Below are 13,818 nucleotides of genomic sequence, written 5' to 3'. Positions count from 1 at the left end.
TTTACATCTTCTACCTAAGTGGTAAAACGAAGAAATTATAAATGTCTAAACATTGAGAACAATATCTAGACGGATATATAGTCATTTTTATAATATTCGCGTATCTTTCAAGAAGGCTGTGGCGTTACTCAAATATACTACACTACTGTTTACACATGGTTATTATTGATTACATATTACGTACTACAGTAGAACTCTATTTATCAGAACTTGTCAAAGAATAGAACTCATAAGTGGAACGTTCATATAATAGTAGTTGACTGGTTTTTATAATTACCTATGATTTTTTTATCCAAATAGTTAGATTCTTGGTGGAAAAAACAAATTTAATCACACATTTGCTCATCGTTTCTCTGCTTGCAGAAATGCATCAGATCTTATTTTGTAAATGAATTTCCGAGACCTGTAATTTCGAAATGCTCGGATTTTTAGCTAGTCAATTCTTTATCTATTTGTATTATTTTATTTATTTATGTTCTTATTAACTACAAAGAAAATTAATGAAGTTCATTTAAAAGCATTGTATATGCGAGTTGTTTCAAAATTTTACTTAATGAAAGAATTCCGATAAGTGGAGTTGTAGTATACTACGTATTTTGCATTTACTACGCGTAATTGCGTTACAATGCACTTTACCACAGTGATGGTGACAGTAAACGACAGGTTGCTTTCTTGACGTCACATGGTTAGTCGTAGTAGAGGGGAGATTGCTTTCTTCACAGCACGCTCGTCCGTGCATCACAGCTGTCAATGGTATGGTTCTTTATAAAATTGTTTTCGTGTATTATAATCGAAAAGTAATGTGACATCTGTGAAATCTCCCTTTAAGTACTCGTTAACAATATTTGAATAAAAATCTAGAACAAAAATATTAATTAACCAACCGTTGACATTTCATATATTACTTTTTAACCTAAAAAGTATGTTGGAAAACAGTGCACAGTCACTGTAATATAACCTGATTCCAGATGCTAACAAAGCTAGAGTAAAATTTTGTATGATTGTTTTACAATATATGTACATCGTATTGTCCTAAAAATGGCTGATACAATAAAATATCTTAGGTGAGTAAAAATTGCATAATATGTATCTTTTTTTTTTGTATATGTTCTTTTTTAATCAATGTTCTTTCCTTCAAGTCTGTATTGGATTGTGACCTTAGCCTCTTACGCTTCAAATTTAAATTATGAATTAAAAACTTAATATCTAGTTAAAAATATGTTTTTGTTTTATATTTTGATCAATATGTTTATCTATGTTCTATAATAGTAAATAATTTTAGTAATGAAAAATTATTTCCTATGTATTTTAGAATTTATTTTGTCACATGGAATGTGGCAACTAAATACCCAGAGGAGGATTTGCATGAACTTCTTGATGTGAATCAAATTAACGAGTCGAAAACGTTACCAGATTTATACATTGTTGGGTATGTTTAGTTTATACAAATTTATTTATGTCATCCATAAAATAATTAAATTCATAAATTACGTTAGATTACAAGAAGTTAAAGCTCAGCCACAAAATATGGTGATGGACATATTCTTCGATGATCCATGGACTAAATCTTTTAGGTATATATATAAATGTGGGAAATATTACAGTAACAAATTTAATTGTATATATAAATTAACAGTTACATTTCTGAAAGCTAATGATCGTTATGTTAAAAATGATATTTAAGAATTTTATTGTATACAATTCTTGCAGAGATATATTAAAGAAATATGATTACGTAAAAATACGTACACAACGTTTACAAGGTCTTGTTTTAAATATCTTTTGCTTAAGAAAACATATTACACATTTAAGATTAATAGAGGCTCAATATACAAGGACAGGATGTGGAGGCATGTGGGTAAGAAAAAATTATAATTATATAAACTCATTCCTTAATTTTTTTTTAGTAAAGAAATACATTATTTAAAGGGAAATAAAGGTGCAGTGAGTATAAGATTAAATATGTATGGAATTAACATGTGTATAGTAAATACACACTTGACACCACATGATCATTTATTAACAGACAGAATTATGGATTATAATACAATACTCACAAGTCATAGCTTTAGTAGTCCAGATACTTCAAAAATATTATTTCATGAGTCAGTAATTTTCTTTAAATTAATTCAATTTAATCCATAAATATAAAATAAATTATCCATATTACTTTTCTGCACAGTTATGTGTTTTGGATTGGTGACTTAAATTTTCGATTACATGGAGAGGATTTAACTGCCACAGAAATAGACATACTAGTTAGGAAAAATGAATTAAAATCCTTATTAACCAGAGATCAATTAAAGATGGTAATGGAGAAGGGTGAAGCTTTTTCTGAATTGAATGAGAATCCTATTACATTTCCTCCTACTTATAAATATGAATTTGCATCTCAAGAATTTGATCTCAAGTAAGATAAGACTATGATACTCGCATTTTCTAATTGTATTTTCTTTTAACTAAGAATTTTCTATTTAGGCGTCGACCATCATGGACTGATAGAATTTTGTACAGAGTAAATGCAGATATTTATGACGATGTTAAATTGAATGCTATTCAGCGTAATTATAAAAGTCATTCCAATTATATACAATCAGACCATAAGCCTGTCACAGGAGAATTTGATATTGTCGTAAGATTTTTTGTACAATATAAAGATCGGTGAAAATAAATAATAAATAGCAGAAAATGTCATTTTATTATAAAATTTTGCATTATGTTTATAGATTAGACCAAATGTAGAGGACCATGGTGTAGAATTCCAACCTGTGTCATCATGGTTTATAGATGAAGAAAATTCAGTATCATATAGATTATTAGGAGACGCGAGACCAGCTAGCGGCGATTGGGTGGGTCTTTTTCACAATGAATTTTCCAGTCTAGACGAATATATCGTTTATGAATATGTAGGTCGAGGTGAGCGAGATACCATTTTATTATATTTCTTTAGATATATTAATTTTCATTTTGCATACATATATCATAGTTATTTCGGTAAATCAATAATAAAGACTTATGGTAGGTAAATCGTCTCCAGTTCCTCTCGAACCTCATTCGATCACCGAGCGAATTTACTTTAGCGATACTGCCCTTCGAGCACCAGGAATGTATCGTTTGGTGTATGTTGCTCAACGAGGGAATCTTGTTGGAATTTTAGGCATTAGTCCACCGTTTCCAGGACATCACAGACCTGCTTGATAAATTGGTTCGTGTAATATAGTCAGAATAGGCAGAGTGATAGTCGCTTAATGTTTAATGAATAAGATGCTGCACCTTATGTGTGTGCTTAGTTAACAAATTTATATACACAAATATTGGATAATTTTATTAAGTGGTTGAGAATTATTTTATTTGACTGTAACTCTTTGGGGTCCAGTATTTTTTTTATTTTCTTGTTAGAATGAATAACTATTTATAAAGACTAAAATACTATTTTGCATATACACTTATGCAACATATATATCATGAAAATGATAAACATATTGAATATTTTTTATGCTTTAAATTAGTACTTTATAGGATAATTCCACCAAATAAGGATGAGCTGTACTTATTTCATGATTGAAGATGAAAATAATTGTAGAGAAACAAAGTTGAATGGTTGAAAGGGTATTATCTTTCTGCAATGTGTTATTTGATTTTATGAGCATTGTAGATGTAATATGCACTTAGAAAACTGAATATTTCATAAGATATCTGATAGTTTACATTATATATAGATTTTATTATAGCGAACATTCAAAGAGCGTGACAAAAGGTTAATATATTTTGCCCATAAATTTTTGACATATAATGTTGCTGCAATTGATAGAAAATTATGTCACAGAGAGCTAATATCATTATACAATATAAATTTTTGTCTACAAAAATTTTATTTTATTTATATTTTAAAGATAATACTAGTTTAGCTTTTGAACTCAATATGAGTTTGAGTAACGAACAAATAATTGTTATACCCACAAGGACCACAAAGAGTTTAGACACATTAGAATTTTCACCTGTACGCATTGTCGTATTTATGAACTTAGACATGTATAAGAGATTTCTGGGAATTCAGGACAAAAAGACAAAATAAAAAGAGATTAATAAGTATTGTATTATTCAGTAAATAATACGTATTTTGTAAATTAGTTCTTTCTAAGCAATTTGAGGATAGATAATTTTATAAAAAAACTATATTTTTATAATGAATTCATAAAAATTAGTCTTTATTTTATGGAATAATGTTTTCGTACATAAATGTCCTATAAAATGTTGATATTTGCTGGATAATACAATAGCGATAAATGAGAATAGATATACATAGGTGGAAAATGATACTCTCAAAACAATACATAATGTAATTTATATAACACTCAATTTTCTGGTTAATGTTGAAAAGTTACTTTCGGTACCTGGTTTTGCTGTTGGGTTATTACCCAAAAGCATTAGTGCTTAATCGTCTTACGCTTCAGAGCATATAGCGAGTGTGTCAGGGTTATTTTTGCACACTTTATATTCGAACAAGCACTTCTAGATAATTACAAATTTTTATTAGTTTAGTAGAAAATCTTTTGGTTCGATTGGCGAAATGTGTGTAATGATGGTTTGGTTGTACAAACCTATATTATTTTATTTTTGTATAGCACGACAGAAACACAAAAACAAAGTAAATAAATGTATAATGTAGTATCGGGAAGGATACAAATAAAAAATATTTTTTACTCATGCCAAGCAGTTTTTGAAATACCATTTATTGTTTTTTGTTGAAACAAACTTATGTATATATTTAAAAATGGATACAATGTTTATTATGAGAATGAATTTAATTTCACATAAATAATTTAAAAGTTTTACAATAAATAATACATTCCACTTCTAATGTTAATACTACAAAATACAAAACGTATAACGTCGTCGCTTGTATTTTTTAATTTATTTGTTACTAGTATAAGTAAATAATTCTTATTAGTTCTAACATATAAAAATTATTATTAACACATACTTTGAAGAATACGGCAATGAATACTAATTGAATTGTTTCAGACATGAATTTATTTTTATTAAAGTAATTTAATTATACCGTATATTCATGAAATTTTATGTAAATAATAAATAGATAAATAATAAATGAAACTTAACGTTGTAGAATGCGCTTGCAAATATTATACATTTAGAAATTATTAGAAATGCTTTTAACGTTAACTATACAATATTCAGAAGAATATATATACGTATGTATATTAGATCTAAGATCATAATATAACCTATTCGGTTATTCTCTGTTGCGTAATCAATGTACAGATATACAGATATCACAATTTGCATATACCATTGTAAAACGAGTTAGAGGCATTTTTACATAATCAAGACAAGTTTCTACGAAGAATGCTATTATTATGCGACTTTACAAGAATCGAGTGATCTATTATTAAATTCGTAAAATTCATTTCACATTTAGAAAATTGAATTTTTTAAGTCTTTTTTTCTTAGAGTACAAAAATATTCACAGGGAACATAAATAATTAAAATGTGACAGGAAATCAGAAATAAATGGAAGAAGGAAAAATGAAATATAAAAAAATGAAATATAAATACATACATGTACATAAACCATAAACCTTTCATTAGTATAGAATTATCCTCGCAATCAACACGTGGTAATCAAACTATTTAAAACAAATCGTATTATACAAGAATCACACTCGATACATAATTGATGATATGCAAAATAAATATTGACCTCATATATCGCGTTGATGAGATGTATATGTATATGTTATATTGATATTACGCGTATAATAAATAATTCGATAAGTCTTACATAAAATAAATTTGTCAGAATTATCAAACTTTTTTTGTTTGATTAATTCGACGCTTTATAAATAATTCATAGAAAAATTGTACGTTTAATCAAGGAACTTTCAAGCATGTTTCGGCAATTGATTTATAGTTATCTCATAATCCACGACGAATTCGAGGAAAGGTCGAAAAGTAAGTTATGTGCACGGAATGATTTTTTATCTAGGCGCTGAATCACCGTTCATTGTTGGAAGCAGATACAGTTCCATGCTTCCAGCTTCCAGTTCTGGTACTTGATTAATACCACGAAGTTGTTGTATTCTGTGCCACACAAAGTCTCTCGGTGGCCTTCGTAGAACAAATAAAGCGAAGATAAGAACACCTTGGAGAGCGTTTACAAGATCGAAGGAGGACCAATCGAATGAATCTCCGTTGACGAACCAAAATATTAGTTCCATCGTCCAATTAAGACCCATCAAAACGAAGATAATCATGCAAACTAATGTGGTTCTCATGAGTCTCCGAAGATACTTTCGATCAAGTCGATCGGATTCCTGATTTCTCGCGAGGCGCCTTAAGTCGAGGTCCCTTTGATATTTAGTTAATTTGACGAAGGTTAGAACGAGAAGAATCACATTCCCAATAAGAAGCAATCCGATTGGTATGTAAAAGTATGGTATTGCTTCATCTTCCGCTGTAAATTCAAAAATAATAATAAGTTTTATCGAATTAATATCGATATGTTTGTTTTAATTTGCAATTTTATTATCTACTTGAAATTAATGATTTTACGGGGTAATGATATAGAAGTGAATCAAGATTGACATGAGTGATACTTCATGGAACCTTTTCTTTCTTGATATTTTTTTAGACAAGAGGTTGACTTCTCCGATCTTATATTTAAAAGAGTATTAACACAGTAAGAGGTTAATCGAAACACATGGATGTTGAATTGGAATTCAAATCAAAATGTTGCAAATTAAAATTGCTGATGATATTATTGTTGTTTCATAAAATTGTCAAGTGGTGTCTTAAACAATGGTCGTCTGTAGACCAATATTTATTATACTAATATTTCTTTCCAGTTGTTATCGTCGTTTTGAATGATTTAAATTGATACGTCTTGTGTTAAATAGGTCACCAATGATTTATGTTTCGTTCCTCGAAAGTATGTGAATAAAAATAACAGTGACAACTAGTCTTTTTTAGAGTGCCAAAATTAAGTGAAAACAGGGACCACGATATTATTAATGTTAAATATATGTGATATGTTTTTGATAGTTAAACTGTTCGCTCGTGTGCGCGGTATGCAGTGAAATTCGAGTCCAACTCCACTTACATTTGAAGGAACAACTTTTCTTGGAGTTTGGTTTTACGTAAGTCGCCGGTATCATCGGACTGAGATCCATAATCATTGACACGAGGATAAGTATCACCGAGGGACCCCAGCACCATAACGAGTACCAAAAGAATAACATTCTGGGTTTCATTCTTCTGTATGTTCCACGATCCACGTAGACACGCACCAATGACCACATTTCTATGCACATCGCATTTAGCCAGAAGAAGCACGCGACGAAGGAGAACTGGATGACGAATGCTGGAAAAGCCAATTGCTTTTTAATTGTTCATTTAAAATCTCAAACCAGCACTGGTTTTTCTTCCAAAAGAATTACATGTTACATCAGATCATTTTATGGTATCCCGTAAATCGCGCTATGTATGGTAACGTACATATAGAGTACAGTAGGACTCGATTTATCTTTAACTTATTAGGAAATGAACAGCTCTGACGATTTAGTAGTTCAAGTGAAAATAATAAGAGATCGTAAAATAATTATAATAAGAGGTAATTAGGTAAACGTATTCGGTCGAAAAAAGTTCGTTAAATCGAATAGTAAAAGTATCGGCACATACGCTTATTTTTCGATGAAATGTTTTTTTATCAGGTATTGCGTTATTTTACATTTTAGATTACATTTAAATGCTGTAATAAATTTTGGAGACATTGCACTTTGATCCAATAAACGGGGTTCTACTGTACTATGTTTGGACAAGAATAACATTGTTTCTAATGTTTTTTATCAGATTGAATATTTCATCTTACCTATACTGGTACAAGCTTGATCCGACAACTCCATAGTCCATAACTGTGTAATTGCTAACATCGTAAAAGCCAACGCTAAGGATCCGCAATAACGGCACAACGCTCTTCCAAAAATATCTCGCAAATTTGGTGTGATGGAATACGCTGCGATGGTAAGAATTAAGAATGGCACCGATATTAAAAGGCCGCAGGCGTAGATTGTAATTCGGGAGTCTGCAGTGATTATTACGCGACCTGAAACAATTTTTTTAGCGTTCGTTATATAAGTTGGTACGTCCAATGACTCTTCTAAAAGTATATTTCTGGCTCTTTTAAGTTATTTTTAATTTTAATTTTATTTATATAATTCTTTTTAATTTATAATTAATTTTAAAAGTATTTCTGCTTACTTTCAGAAAAACATACAAAAGTGTGAAGTCCTAAACCTGGCACGATTTCTGCACAGTAGTTGATTCCAGGTTGCAGCATTTTTGGATCGTGATTGGGCGCGTATATAGAACCGTTCGTTAATAAATAATTGTTATCTCTGTTATCGTCGTTTGGATTTAAAATATACCTAAAAAATATATATATATAATTTGGATAAATATAAAATCATCTCGCTTTCCTTTTAGATATTTTAATACTTTTATTCATATAATTGTACTCTTTTCTTTAATTGAAATTACCTATATATATATATGTACATGTAATTCTTTTTGTATAAATCGTAAATTATCAATCATGTGATGATCATGGTGAGATGATTAACATAATGATGCGCTTTGAATTAAAGAGAGAATGGATGAAAAGGTCACGTTAAATCAGCAGTAGACCTTTCAATGTTTTTTATAACTTGAAGATTCTTTGGAAGCATAAATTCGATTTCAAAGATGACATGTTTTCCTAACGAACTCGAAACTGTGTATAATCTATAAATTGTAGACAACTGCATGATTAGAAGTGTTATGTACAGCCTGTGTAAACGTACTTGAGATAATTTGAAAGTCAGTCCGATCGTTTGCATTCGAATCAAAAATGAAAAGAAGCGACATCTATCCTTGGATACAGAATGTAGAATACAATCTGTGATGCGTAAGAGATAAGATGAAATCGTTTCTTATTGTGTTTCTACGGAGGAAAAGATGTACATATATATGATCTTTTTTATTTTATTTTTCTGTTTCGTTAAATTCTTTTATCAAGGATTGAAATAAACACTTATCTTTCGTTTTTAAAAAAATCCTATTTGAACTTGCGTGTTTCGTTTAAGAAAACATGGAATTTTTATGGGAATAATTGTTATACATAGGAACTTCTTTAAAAAGTGTCCTCATGGAACAGATATTTTAGAGTTTATATAATATATTCATATAATATTTATATAATAAAAGTTCCATGAAAACGAATTATTTTCGAACAGGTATTAAAAGAGCTTTCTTAAGATAAATAAAAGTACCAAAATCTTATTTAACAATATAATATCGTACTTTTGTAGAATGACGTTTTTTATTTTCAAAACCTTTTCTTTCTTTGTTCTCATCGAAACTTACGATGCAAGAACTCCTTCAAAAAATGTTTCACGGTCTATGTTTTAAATAGAACCTATTTAAAAGTTTCATAACTCTTTCGATCTCTGCTTTTTATCAATGTTATATCAAAAGTGTCAATAAAATTAAATCGTTATTCCTACTACTTGGAAACTTAAGTATACTCACTTTTTGTATTTGCAAGGATCTCCGATGATCGCAACGAACGAACTTCGAACTTCACCAGGAACTTCGTAACCAAATGCATTAAAACCATAAAAGATGGGAGAGAAATTTTCAGTCATGGAGGAATCCAAATAACAAACCGAGCCTTGAGTACCGTTTTTTATGAGAACTTCACCCAGTGGACAACATTTTCCAACCACAGATAAGTTTTTGTACTCTTCAGGTATCATCGTCATATTTTCCTGTAATATGAGATCAAAGGATATTCTTATGTATATCTAAAAAATGTACTTATCCGAATGATCAAAAATTTTATCTTATCGAATCAAAAGTCATTATATTTATGTCTCTTACACATTCTTACTGAAACATTAAAATTATATAATTTCGTGTAACAGAGAAGGATGAATTAAAATTAATCAATAACTTTCGTATGATAAAACACTACTAAACTGACGATTGATAATCGAATAAGAACGAAGATCTGTGTAAATTTTAATCGTATTTAATTTGCGTAGGTCTTAAGGAAAACTCATGCGGCAAACTTGCCACTGACAACATATGCTAATTATTGTTCACGAATTTATATTTACGTTCATTCTCTTCAATCATACTGCGACTTTACGATAGGATTACAATTTTACGCTTCCAATATTTCAAAGATAGATGGACATAGATAGGGCGAAAAGTCTAAAAATAACTCAAATGAACACACAGCTATCTATATTTATCGTATACACATCTATTTGCTGTGCTCCACAAAAATGGTTTGGTAATGTATAATTAGACCTACTGAAATTTTATGTTTGTGCGAATTTCGTATAAATACTACGAGCACCGTTCCAATTCCTATCGAGATATTATTGGCCGTTATCGAGCCTATTTAGCATTTATAGAATACAAAAATTCGACTTTTTATAACTTCAAATTCTCTGATATTGAGGTTCGATTAAATTTGATTTGTTTAATCAAATTATTATTACTGTATATATTGATATTTATATTTTTTAAATTATACAATATTTGATTAAACGATTTGTCACTGGATTATCATATTTAAATAACATTTTTATTAATGTGCCTATACGTACCAAGGAAATTGGATATATGATCGGTTTGATCGATTGATGAATCGTTTGGTTGTCCATACTGGCAGTGCAAATCGCCAGTTCGGAAAAAAGAATTTGAAATGAAAAGAAGAACAGCGCTAGAGATTTCTTCAAAGTCGCAGGCATGTTGTTTCTTTGGATTCTGTTTATATGTCCTGCGAAAACTGCCATAAAAACTTTTTATAACGTTCTTTAAATATATTTGCCTGTGATACAGATTTCTTGGCTTCCTGCGTTCTTTTCTTTTTTCTTAATGTCACTTCGTTACAAAAATCTTTCACAAAATGTAATTTTCTGTCAATCCCGTTAATGAAAATGCCTTCGTAAAACAACGGGAACTTCACCAGCCGTAAAGAAATAACAAAATTTGGCCGTTCCACTCATCGATGACATTTTGTCCCCTTCAGATCAAGCTTGGTATATTCCTTCTAACTTGACTACGTCGTTGACTACGATTTACGCTTCTCGCACGAAGAATATTATACCGAACGTTCGGGTGTTTCTAAAACTTTTCCGAACGTGTTTGGTGTTCCATATAATTCATTTGGTCAGTATGCACCTTTCAGGCTGAATTTCGTTCTCAAGGTTTTCCTTGAAATATCCAAACCGGAAGAATGTTCGATGCTTGTTGGTAGAGATTTGACGTAATAAAGATATACCTTCAGACTTCCGCACTCTATCGGTTTACAGCTTCTCCTTCGCTGATTATTTTCTTGCTATCGATTAAAGACTGAGCAATGTGGAAGATAATAGCGCTCGCTTCGTTCGAGTATCAACTTCGATAACAGAATACGTTTTCTAGGTATATGTCTTCTACTATCTCTTCCAACAGTTAATACATCGAAGTTAAATCTTTCTCCGATCGGTACGTTTCGTTAAAAACTATTTGCCTTTTCTACATACGACGTTCCACGGATTTGGTCAACCAAATTCCAGTCTTTCGAACGACACCTAGAACATACAATAGGAATTACTTAATCTTTCGGTATCGCGTAACCGCTATGCGATCTTCAAAATGCATTTATCTTCACGCAATGACTCGATGAAACGATTTTTATTCTCAAGGCAACTTGTGGCTGGATTTTCCGCCGTTCTACGCGACTATTTGCCGAGAATAACTAAGAATACAATCGACTAAACGATTAACCAAATGATAAGAACTCGATGATCGGCGTTAAAGCTCGTAAAAAATGTTAAACATCATCCTAAGAGGATTTAATAAACTTATGGTCATTGACCTATAATTCTCGTTATTTCGACGACAAAAGTAGGTGAAAAAGTGAGCCGGACCTTTACGGCAATGAATCGAATATCGTTTCACGTGTTTTCATTCAAAAAACGTTTGATGTATTCATTGACACGGCAGCTAGAAAACACATTAATTTTAGAAGTCTAATAAGAAACACGAACCGGTATCGATATATCCGACTGGCACATACCTGTTCCTGTACGCTTAAAATTGATCACCGCGAGGAAAAAAATTTATGTAGATGTTATCTTGATATTATATGACTTAAGTCACTATTAAAATTATTATCGTACGTTCAAATAAAAATCATGTCGCAGTTGTCACAGTTGCCTAAGCAAACTTTAAGAATTTATTCGATGGCACAACTTCACAAACCAGAAAATATCACCGGCTCGATCACGAAAATTAACGTTTTCGACCGATTCGTGGCTCGACTATTATAATAATATAATCGTCCTTGTTCAAAGCTGCAGGAAACACTGGATCACGTAACGGAGAATCGAATCCTGTCGAAATTTACGTGGTTACCCATCGATGTCTGGGAGCATACTGGCCGTATTCCTCGAGGCACAAGGCCTTTATTTATCAGTGCACGATTACTCGTACGGTTGCATACATCATCAAAGATTCAATAGGCAGATGTAATTATTGCGTATTCGTTGAACTCTGTTTGATAATTTTATTAGAATAAAGAAATTAGGAAATCTTTGCGGAATATCTTTTCCTTTAATCGTTCGACCATTATTCTTTTTTCATGTGTTTCATCCTTTATGGTCATTTATATTTCATCGTGCAGGGACGTTCATCAAAAGGAGGAAATTTTTATTTTTCGAGAGTATGTAGATGATTTTTATATGTTCTAGTAGAAATAAAATTACTTTGCATTGAAAATGAACTTATATCCGATAGAATATAATTCCGATAGAATAGATAGTGTGTCATCATTTTTGGAACAGATGGTTGTTGATAGAACTCTTCTACTGTACGAGTGAGATAATACAATAGATAAAAAATTATTAAATTACATATTACACTATATGATATATTTTTGGATTAATGTTAATTTGATCTATTTGATATGAATTTTAGTTGATATTTTTATGCACGCCATCGTCATATCATAATATTATCAGCTATTATAATATCTTTTATTATGTTCTTTAATTACGTACAATATAACGTACCGGAAATTCCAGATGATAATCAGGAAAATCGACTGGAATCGATAAGTTGGGACAGTATCTTTATTACGAAGTTAAAAAGTCCATTTTCTAAAACAAACATACTGTCCGAATTTCAAAGAGGAAAGTAAACCCGAGTATAGATACGAATAAAATTTATATAAATATCGCGCTTTCCTCGGATCGTTAGATTCTCGAAAACCTGTACCCATAGTAATAAAATTCTACGATAAAAGTAGATTTATATAACGTAGTAAAATTTGATCTAGTATCTGTCCTCGAGCGGTAATACTCGAGTAAAAATCGGACGATAGATCGAAATGAAAACATCGACGCAACATCGAACATTTTCTTCCTTTGTTCATCGTTGGCCGACATTTCGTAGAAAGTAAGAAAGTATGCTGTCGCGCTTTGTAGACTATCCGCGAAATCCGGCGAATTCGCGATATTCGTCAACCTTCCTGTCTACGTTCATTAAAAATACCGTCGGACGATATCGGAAATGTGACGTAATATCAAGGAAATTTTTCTATTATCGCCGATGAGATGACGTAGGCGTGTGAGTTATAATCGCAAATATAGTAGCTCGTCACGAAGAAACTCCAATTTTGAACTTTGTTACAAATATCATTCTGCGAAATGCAAGTTTTACCAGTGGCTTCTGCGAATTCCTCGTACTTTCGATGAGCCAGTCAAC

The 13,818-nt window shown here is 30.9% G+C and overlaps 2 protein-coding genes across 3 annotated transcripts; one reads left to right on the top strand and one right to left on the bottom strand.

The window, feature by feature from the left end:
* Positions 1 to 273: 273 nt before the first annotated feature.
* On the top strand, positions 274 to 4,707 carry LOC126916718 (inositol polyphosphate 5-phosphatase K-like). The gene is made up of 9 exons (XM_050722787.1): positions 274 to 1,064; positions 1,313 to 1,429; positions 1,497 to 1,574; positions 1,711 to 1,858; positions 1,930 to 2,105; positions 2,183 to 2,410; positions 2,479 to 2,632; positions 2,727 to 2,916; positions 3,023 to 4,707. The coding sequence occupies exons 1-9, from the start codon at positions 1,039 to 1,041 to the stop codon at positions 3,196 to 3,198; spliced, it is 1,293 nt and encodes a 430-aa protein (XP_050578744.1). The 5' UTR covers positions 274 to 1,038; the 3' UTR covers positions 3,199 to 4,707.
* An 877-nt stretch (positions 4,708 to 5,584) lies between these two features.
* LOC126916714 (G-protein coupled receptor Mth2-like) lies at positions 5,585 to 12,484 on the bottom strand. Of its 2 annotated transcripts, none has more exons than XM_050722778.1 (7): positions 12,131 to 12,484; positions 10,674 to 11,642; positions 9,586 to 9,824; positions 8,278 to 8,444; positions 7,889 to 8,122; positions 7,121 to 7,381; positions 5,585 to 6,475 (listed from the first exon to the last, which is right to left on the bottom strand). In XM_050722778.1, exons 2-7 carry the CDS (start codon positions 10,860 to 10,862, stop codon positions 6,000 to 6,002), a joined length of 1,566 nt encoding a protein of 521 aa, XP_050578735.1. In that variant the 5' UTR covers positions 10,863 to 11,642; positions 12,131 to 12,484; the 3' UTR covers positions 5,585 to 5,999. The 2 variants fall into 2 exon arrangements, with proteins under 2 accessions (XP_050578735.1, XP_050578736.1); XM_050722779.1 differs by having other exon boundaries at positions 12,234 to 12,484.
* Between the last annotated feature and the right edge of the window lie 1,334 nt (positions 12,485 to 13,818).

This window comes from Bombus affinis, chromosome 5 (genome assembly GCF_024516045.1).
Source record: "Bombus affinis isolate iyBomAffi1 chromosome 5, iyBomAffi1.2, whole genome shotgun sequence".
NCBI classification, from domain to species: Eukaryota; Metazoa; Arthropoda; class Insecta; order Hymenoptera; family Apidae; genus Bombus; species Bombus affinis.
Note: the sequence above shows the minus strand (reverse complement) of the source record. Positions and strands in the feature narration are given on the sequence as shown.